The 9,797-nt window shown below is 43.3% G+C and overlaps 1 protein-coding gene across 3 annotated transcripts in view; it reads right to left on the bottom strand.

Annotated features, from left to right (window-relative positions):
- CTNND2 (catenin delta 2) overlaps positions 1-8,962 on the bottom strand; it is a 698,912-nt gene extending 689,950 nt beyond the window's left edge. The window contains exon 1 of one of the 3 annotated variants that reach the window (XM_076330343.1): positions 8,687-8,962. In XM_076330343.1, coding sequence (XP_076186458.1) covers positions 8,687-8,723 — 37 coding nt within the window. In that variant the 5' untranslated portion in view covers positions 8,724-8,962. The remainder of the gene's footprint in view (positions 1-8,686) is intronic. The other 2 variants (XM_076330344.1, XM_076330346.1) reach the window with 2 other exon arrangements.
- Positions 8,963-9,797: the final 835 nt, after the last annotated feature.

Genomic DNA, 9,797 nt, shown 5'->3' on the forward strand with positions numbered 1-9,797 from the left:
CATCTTGTAAAGCACAGGTCTCCCATTGAATCAGTTGGATTTCTGTTACCAAATTCAACAAGAGTACAATTGCGGTTTGCCTGGGGGAAAATACAAAAAGACATTGCTTTTGAGCTTGATATACAAGTTATGTAACACTCATGCAAGAGAGGAATTTTAACATTTGACACAGGTGCAGCTAATTCTATACCTGCTTATAGCATATGAGTAGAATATATGCATGCATGCATTTCTTAAACATGTCCAAACTGTGTTTTTTGTATCTGTGCAAGATGTCCTGTTAGAACTGATACACTTTTGTAAATAAAACACTCCTGAAAATGCATTTCTGAACGTATTTACTAGAAATCATCAGACTGGCTCAACCACCTACATTAAAAGACTGATTTAGCATCTTTCCTATTCATTGACAATACAGCAATTGTGCCTTCCAGCCTGTCTCCCTGTCCCCACCTTCCTCCCCCAGCCTCTCTTGGTTTGCTGTTAACAGTATCTCAGATCTCTTTCTCTGCTTTGGACACTAGATACACAGAAAAAAAAAAAAAAAGCAAAAGCAATTTATACTGCTGAGACTTTGGCTCCTTGACAAACATCATTGCTCCAAGTCTGTTCTGTCAATAGATCACCAGCAATCTGTCATTTGGGGACCTGAAATATTGTCATCACCACTGATCAAAAGCCAAGTAGCTCCTCGCTGGATATTTTTAGAGGGGAGACCATGCTGAGAGAGTCTCAGACAGAGCAATCCATCAGCAATGTCAGCCTGAGAACTCTGGTGGGCAGAGCAATGTTGTAGAGGAAACCCCTGCTCCCCCTCGCCGGCCAGTTCTGGTTTGAGTAAATATATTTATGTAGTTCACACACGAACAGGTAAATCAGGTTCTCTGAAGTGACACTGCCAGCGCACTTTCCAATGAAATGACACCAGCATGTTCAGGAGGTCAGAGAGATGCCAGGTCTCAAAAATCCAAAATGTCCTAAAGTCCTAGAAGTAGGTCAAGTTTGTGTGGCACTTAACTGGCATTAAGTGGCAGATATAGCATATTCCTCAAATACTAATGTTGCACTTGCTAAAAAAAAAAAATATAAAAATCTTATTCTGGAAATCAAACTGCATTGCTTTACTTAATATAACTGTGCAAAGTTTTAGCCATTCTAAGCCAAATTGAAGGCATAAAACATGATCAAAGTCTAGAATTTTGTTTTTACCACTCAAAAACAGGTGTTTTCTCTGCTCAGCTTAAGTCTTTTTATACTAATACACATGAAATAGAAGAAATATTTATTACTCACTACCAAAAATTCACATCTCTTCAAACAGACTGGGGGGGGGGAAGACAGCAAGACCTATACATGCACTGTATCTCCTAGACTTAGAGATAGAAAAGTAAGAATTACAAAGCTGATTAATCTTGGCTACTTTTAATTAAAAGGTATTTACAGAGAGGGAACATTTAAGACAGCTGATCAAAACTCAACCTCAAAAAGGCAAAAGAAGAGATGTAAAGGTTAAGTTTTACACCATGCCTTTGCATTTCATCCACATAAAGCAATTGCTGCGCAGACCTATGGTACATAAGGTAACACAGGATATAAGGAAATGCTTGTTTCTTTCTGAAATGAGGAGTATTATCCATCCTTTGAGTGCTCATTATGACAGTCAGCATTGAGAACTAAGCACGCAAGATCCCAGTGGAAACACTCAGAGGCTAACGAACTTCCCTAATTTGACCAGAAATGCATGCTTTGGAATTTTTTATTGAAAAAAAATGTAGACACATATTAAAGAGACCTATTTACCTGAGAGTACTGAACAATTGCTTAACAGAATAGTGCATTAGGCTTCTCAGATATACTATGGCTTCTGTTAAATGCTCCCATATTTATGAAGAAGATTTCTTGGTATCATGACTCTGTTTCTAAAGCCATTTCTTAAAACCTGCAATTCTAAATTTACCCTTTGATTAGACATGCACGTTTCTAATTAAGCTCAACCTGCCCATCCTTCTTTGAAGAGATTAAAGCCAGAGTCCACCAAGACCCTTGAGGCTTTGTGCAATACTTTACTTGTTCTTGGTAAAGACAACAGAAGTCAGAAGTGAAAAATTAAGTGCAATAAGCTGCCAAGCTTGTCAGAAACACTTTCAACCAAAAATACATACTTGTGAACCTACAAAATCTTTAAGGGACCATCATATTTATACAGGAGAAAAAGAGGAAATGGTGTTGCATATCTCATATGCATTCAACTGTAGGATGCTGTACATTGTTAGTAAAATAAAAGCATGTGTAGTAGTTAATCCTTAATGAGGTCTGTGCCAGATTACAAATGCTATTTTTCCCAGAGTGAAGCAAACTTTGCCTTCTAAAAATCATGTAGACACAGCTGAGAGGCATTTGGGAATTCATTCAGTGATCCCGAAGCAGGACTTCCAACCCTGTTACTCAAAATCCTTCTATTGGGCATAAATGCTATGGATGTGGTTTAATGACAGAAATAAAGAAATCAAATGCAAGTGCCTCCTGGTTTTTTTGATTGTAATTATGATTTTGAGAATGCATTAGACCTTCTATATTATTGACACTTATGTAGAAGAGAGACTACCACGTTTCCAAGTTTTCCCCAGAACCACCAAATGACATACATCAGCACTGCAGTGGAAATCCATATATAAAGTCACATCATTCTTGTAACTCAAGCTTCAAAACGATTTGCAGTAAGAATAGCAAGAATCATGCGATTCATCAATTACTGTCAACCTCCTTCATTAAAGCACAAACTTTTTTGAAATACCCAAAGCTTTTTTGTTCTATTTACTACATTTCTAAGCACACTAGGTCAGACAAGGTTAGGCACTGAACTGAAGGTTCAGGTTACCATCATGTGGCGATCAAGGATACAGGTACTTCATCAGAAATATTCAGGAAGTTTAACAAAATTATTAGTCATATTTGACAATTTGTCAAAATGCTTATAGACTGACCTAGATTTTGATTTGTAAGAATTCACTAGATTATCCACTCTGTATTTAGCATCCACACCATTTAGGAGGCCAACTCCCACTTTCCATGAGACTTCAGCTTCTAGATCACACAGAATCTCACTTTCAGAGGTATAACACCATTCAGAAATGAGATGATGCCATTAGGCATGTTCAAAAGCTGTCCTGAAGTTGAGTTGTTGTAAGAAATGTGAGAAAGAGGTGGTGTTAAGAATGCCTTCATGGATCTGCTTATTTAAAGAACTCGATTTCTCTAAAAATTCTGGCATACAAGACAACAAAAATGTCTGCCCAAGCAGGCTTTCCATGTCTAACCTCGAGCCATTTCCATTGTTGAAAACCTTTAAGCTTTTGTTTCCTTAGCTAACCGTTCTCTGACCTAGCCTTCTACCTTCTCACTCTGCTTTTCACTGAATATGAACATCCATATCCAATGCCATGCCATTTTTCATGCCAAAAAAGGAGCGTGAAAAGGCTTTTGCCTTCCCACATGCCAAACAGGTAAAGCAACAGTCAACCTCTTGGCAAGAAGAACGATTGTTTTTAAACAAGCAAATTTGACTGCGACAACAACCACCTGCTTTCAAAGAAACCTGATTACTATCCAGCCAAGTACAACATTAGGAGAAAATACCAGAATGCCAGGACTTGATTCACATAATCGTGTGTGTCATTTTCAGAGAAATGCACTCCTTTGTACAAGTTATCTCTTCACTCAGATAAATCTAAAATAATGTAAATATTTAAAAAATAAAATCATCTGTAGATCAGCTAGCATACCAGAAAGACACACATTCATGAGTTTCAGTATTTTGGTGGAAAACTATAAAAAAAAAATTGTAAGGTTCACATGTTCTGTTTTCAACATCCAGAGCAGATTTTCTTGCTTTTCAGCTTCAAAAATTGTAGAAGTACTCTCACGGGAAGCAGGAATTAAACTATAACACATTCCTTGAAATTTATTGACTGGAGCCTGGAGTTACCCGTTAGACCATTGCCAGTCACCCTTCCAAACTGCCTGCTGGTTGTAATGGAAGGCCTGTGCCGTTACGGGATGCAGACTACACATTTTAATAATCCTAGTGGTACTAAAAGGTACAGCAATTTTCCACCACCACATTGAAACTTATTTCCAGTTATTTCCCCAAACATCTTAGTAATTTAAAATAAATTAATCTGATATAAATGAATATGTAAGAGTTAAGTCTCATTCAGTGGGTTTAAAACAATTAAGAACAGCATCAGAATCCCTATTTACGCTACCTGCCTAACTTCATTTGGCTCCCTTCAAAAATTCAGCCTTAAAGGGATATTTTAGTGTTACTTAACTGAACAATAATTGACTGTGTTAGAACAGAAGAATGTACGTATGGCTGAAAAAAGAATACGTTCATGTTACACTAAGCAGACAAACTTAAGTTTTACTGTCAGTTTCCAAAAGTAATTGTCTTGACCAAAAGGAAATTGCTGTACTGTGAAGATTTTTTGGAGATGAAGAAATCACTTGCAAACTTGGCAAGAAAAAAAAAAGGCAGGGGGGAGAGGAAAAGGTAGAAGAAACAGGGGGGAAAAAGGCAAAATCTTCCCCTAGAGAACCTTTTATGAAAAGTCCCTTTGGCTCTCAGATGTTCTTGATTTTGGATGTTACTACTCAAAGTGGACTCTGCATATTTGTGGCTTCTCAAAATGAGTAAAAACAAGTGGAAAATAATGGTTTGTTATACAGTAGAACTACTATGGCTAATGCAATAAACCATAATAAAATGTAACATCAAACATGGTTACTTTATATATGAATTAAAAAAGTTACCACCTTTTTGGTAGGTCTGAGAAGTATGAAGTTTTAAAGTTTCATTAGAAGCCTGTTTTTTTCCCCAGAAACTTCAATAAAATAAGCAGTGGCCAAAAGGACAAGATAATACATACTCTTCCGTGTTTTATGTCTCTTGAAGTTATTGCTTATTACTATAATTGAATTTTGTAAAGTAGAACAGGCAGATTAAGACCCAGTAGGATGCACTAGAAGTTAGCATGCCAAGAGCAATTTAAACAAATATAAAATACTTGCTCTCATAGATAATGAGATGTTTCTCCATTTCTTAGTTTTACACTAAACTGGCAACTGATATAAGAAAAAAAAACCCAAAAAACTATTAACACAGCTATCAGCTTACATATAAACAGATACCATATTTCCTTTCCAATTTTATTGAACTTAATTTTGTCCAGCATACTGCCAGAGAATCTGGTCAGGCAATCTGCTTTTACAACCCATTCATGACACCAAGTTAGCACATCCCAAGGGGATAGAAGAAATTGTTTCAGTGTGTCATGCTGCATTCAGACTTCCTTCCAAATGAGCCTAACTACAGAAGAGCCATTAGCCAAAGGGTCCTGTGGTTCTGCAGTGCGTGAGCAGAGGACTGCATACCTGTCCTGCATGGAGACTTCCTACTGCCATAAGAGAAACAACTTTTCCCATCATGCCCCATCAAAAAAAAAGAAAAAAGGTCAGAAAAATAATGTTTTTGCAGGTGTAATGACTTTTGTCAGGAAAAAAAATCAATCTCTTATTTAAAAGCAAATGTGCTTTAGTCCTATTTGAGAATCCTCTGTCATTTAAAAAAAAAATGCACCCTATTTAAAAATGCTGCGTCCATTAAGTTTTATTGTTTACTTGCATGTTATTAATAATTAGACTACTAAATTTAATACCGTGCAGTTAAATAAGCATCCAAAACTCATCCTGTAATAAGATCTTACTGAGACCTTCAAAAGGGAGAAACAATCAATTTCATTTTTGTCAAGCTTCAGCTGTAACTTGAAATATCAAACTCTTCATGACTTACAAGCACAATCAATAAGCATCAAAACCACAGGTCTTTATTTAAGTAAGGAGTACTGTAAAAATGTATTTTCCTTATCTTGCTGATACTCCTGAAAATAGTTGCTTCTAGGAATTGTTGAAATATATGTTTGAAATCCTAACAAAGATATGCTGGAACTTCCACAAGTGATAGGCTCTAAAAATCATATCGCACTGAACCATGAAATAGAAAACGTACCTGAAATTTAGTGCAAAATTTAACACTCATGATTTCTGCTGATTCTGTTATCTGCTTCATTTACATGCCAACCTACAGCCCTACCTAAAAATGCATTTCTTAAAACCCTTAAAATAAGCTGCTCCGGCACTTCCTTTGTAGCATAAGTTGATTTTACACGTGTCTTGAGAAACAAATACTTAACACCGAACCACAGCCATTAAATTGATACCATCCATCAGCAAAGGTAAATTATGCAAATCAGAATTATGCAAACACCTTTTTTTTTAGTTGCTACTATTTCTATTTTGTGCAGCTGTCTGTCAGAGTTCATTATGTGAGGATGAAATTATTTTAATAGCATTATTCAAAAAAAGTCACAAGCTTGTGTCGCTGATGAGCTATTTATTGCTTTTAACGTCCGTTAAGGTACCTGACAAACAGAACTCGAGCACCGTCGCTGGAGTTCCCTCCCAAAAGCATCTTTCTTGCAATCCACAAAAAGTCATGCAACTGGCATTCAGAAATAAATACTCTGCTTCCTACCAGCAGCTTTGCGGGGTATTTCCTTTGGTACGTATACACAGCACAGCCCGCTACTCCTTTTTTCAGAGCCTCCCTTATATAACAGACTGCAAAAACCATCTCTGAACAACGTGATCAAGATGCGATCTCCTGTTTCGGTACTACAACATTCAACATAGTCTCATGCAACGCAGTCCCGAGCCATCAATCAACTTCGTACTAAAGAGGATGATCTATTGCAAGTTCTCTGCAGTTTTGCAGGATGCAGACTGACAGTCGGTCAAGGCTCCCAAAGGGTCAAGTCATTCACAGACTGAAAAGAGACAGCTTCACCAGCTTGGCTCAGAATTACTCTTACAAGGGTATTTGACCATCGTAGAATGTCCGAGTTTTGCTTATATATCACAGTCTTCCTAGGTGGTTTGGGTTTAGGGTTGGGGCTCCTCCCCAGACAACCTGTGTAAAGGTAAATAGGTTCACAAAAGCCCTAAAACCACTTGAGTCTCAGGCCCACAAGTAGGATATGCAGCAGCTTTCTCTGGAGACCTGCACCTAACTCCCTCACGCCATGTCATTTATACACTGACCGACTAACTAGGCTGTTTGAAAAATATCAACCCAGCCTACATGAGTTAGATAATCAGTTCATTTTTTAAGACAGGATGAATACATCCTTAAATACAGGATGACAAAGATATTTTTCCCTCTCTTGATTTTGCAAAAGCCCACAACAGACTTACACAAACTCCACAGAATCCTGGGTAGTCCTCTTGCTATTTTGAGGTACATAAGTCTTGAGGTACCCTATGGAGAGGTTTGCTACAAACCACTGCTCAGGCAGATTCACTGTTTTCACTTTATGTATGTAGACTACCTATACAGACTGTGAAAATAAACCTGCAATGTGAAGTTTTTACTTTACCTTGTTATGGTCAATAAAAAGGCGTATATGTTTTAAGGGGTATGCGTATCAGTTGCTACAGCCGATAAAGTTAACAGCTGGGTGTTCAATAAAGGGGCCTATTAATTTCTAAGTATTTTCTGCAAGTTTTGGGTATTTTTCTATAATGCATAGGGTTAATCGTGACACCCTGAATACAAACAAAGCACACCCTAACACTTAAAACTATGAGAAAGAAAATGTCTCTGCACAAGATGCTGTATTCCAGTCTTTCACGTATTCGTGCCTCCAATCCTTCTAGGGGAAATTTAACATGGTTTCTAAAATGATCCCTGTTCGGGTTTTTTTTATTTTTCTCCAAGATCCCCGGCCAGATGAATTTGTGTGTTGCATGTACTGCCTGTGCCGCTGCACCTCCTCTGTGGTGACTTGCTTCAGCTGAAGCTACGCTTTGACCGATCGATGCAAGCACATTACACACCAGAATAAGAGTAAGGTAAGGGTAAAGGAAAGAAAAGCATCTTTCCTTTCAGCCATTAAATATAGATCAACGAAACATCACTGTGCACATCGCGGCTCCCCTCCCCACCCCCCTCCGCCCGCTCCTCGAGCGCAGGATTTCGCAGACGGTGGCTTCAAAGGAAGACACCCCCCCCCCCCAGCCACACACACAGCCACACACACACAGACGCACACACGCACACGACACACACAGACCCACACACACGCAGCAGCCGCCGCCGCTCGGAGCCGCCCCAGGGCCCGGGCCACCGCGCCGGCACCTCCCGCGCGGGCTCCGCGCAGGGCCGGGCGCTGCCCCCGCCGGCGGGTCCCCGGGCCCCTTCTTCTTCTTCTTCTTCTTCCTCCTCCTCCTCCTCCCCGGCCCATGACTTCACTGCCGTAACTAGTACATTAGTGCAGGGCGTCGGGAGACACGGTGCCGCGGATGCCCTACATAAGCAACGACTAACGTAGAAAGAAAGGGAGGAAAGAGATGGAGGGGGGGAGGCGCGGGAGGAAGAAACAAGGGAAAATAACGCACTTTGTTACCTCTCCGCTGAAGGCACAGACACAGCGCCCAGCAGCCCAACCCAGCCCGGCTGCCTCGCCGAGGGGAGCGCTGCAGAAGCCCGCACCAAGAAGAAATATCACGCAAGCGGGAAGGGTGTGTGGGGGGGGGAACCTGGCACCATTACGGTGCCTGTCGTACTCACCGATCGGCGCCGACTGAGCCTGCTTTCTCCCAAACATACACCAAAACCCAACAGCAAATCCTCAGTCCGCTAGGCAAGGATGAAGGGGGGCGGGGGGGGGCGAGCGACGGCCCCGGGCTTCACCGCAAGGTCCTGACCTTGCCCAGCTGCAGCATCTTCTGCTTGCCCCCCCCGGGCGTGCGTGTGCGCCCCTGTGTCCCCGCGAGCGCGCTGATCCGGGTCCGAGGGGCTCCGCCACAGGACAGCTGCCCGCTGGCTGCCGGGGCGAGGCGGGCTCGGCATCCACCGCCCCGCCGCTCGGGCGAGGTGCGGGGCCGCTGCGGCGGCAGCGGCTGGGGCAGGCTGCGCGGCGGCGCCGTAGCGCAGCGCGCCTGGCGGGCGCACCGGCCGCGGGATGTGGCCGAAGGAGACACAGCCGCCGCCGCAGCATCTGCCGCCGCCGCCGCGCTCCCTCCCGCCCTGCCTCCTTCCCTCCCCCCCTGCCTCCGCCCCTCCCTCCCCCGTCCCCTCCCCAGCAGGAGCGCGCCCGCCGCGACCGAGCAGCCGGCGCTGGGGTGGGGAGGGGGGCGGGCGGCCGGCCCCGCTCCCGCCGAGGCGCCGCCGCCTGCGCCGGGCGGGGCCGAGGCAGGGCCGGGCCGGGTCCCCCTCCGCTCCGCGCGGAGCCGCGGCCTCGCCGCAGAGGGGCGCGTCCCCTCAGCCCGCCAGCCCCCCGCGGCCGGCGGGCTCTGGTTCCCTGGGGAAGGGGGAGGCAGGGCGGCGGGCCGAGGGCGCAGGTGTGGGGGCGCGCCCCGGGGCGGGGGGAGAGGGGCCGGCGGGGAGCAGCCCCCCGGCAGTGACAGCGGCTCCCGCCGCCTTCGGTTGGGTGACTGAAACTTGAGGTCTGCCAGCCAAAACGGTAAAAGCAACAGGGAAGCAAGAGCTTAATCCCCTGCTCGTTTCTCCCTCGGTTCTCTCTCCCCATCCTTGGGAAACCTAGGTGGAAAATCTACCATGTTTTCAGAAGTCTTCTTGCGAGCAAAGAGGGTGAGGAATATGGAAGTCACGTTTACTCCTATGCACGCTTAACCCTTTACTGAGAAACTTGTGTGAAATGCAATTACAGCACTCACCT

This window comes from Aptenodytes patagonicus, chromosome 2 (genome assembly GCF_965638725.1).
Source record: "Aptenodytes patagonicus chromosome 2, bAptPat1.pri.cur, whole genome shotgun sequence".
NCBI lineage: Eukaryota > Metazoa > Chordata > Aves > Sphenisciformes > Spheniscidae > Aptenodytes > Aptenodytes patagonicus.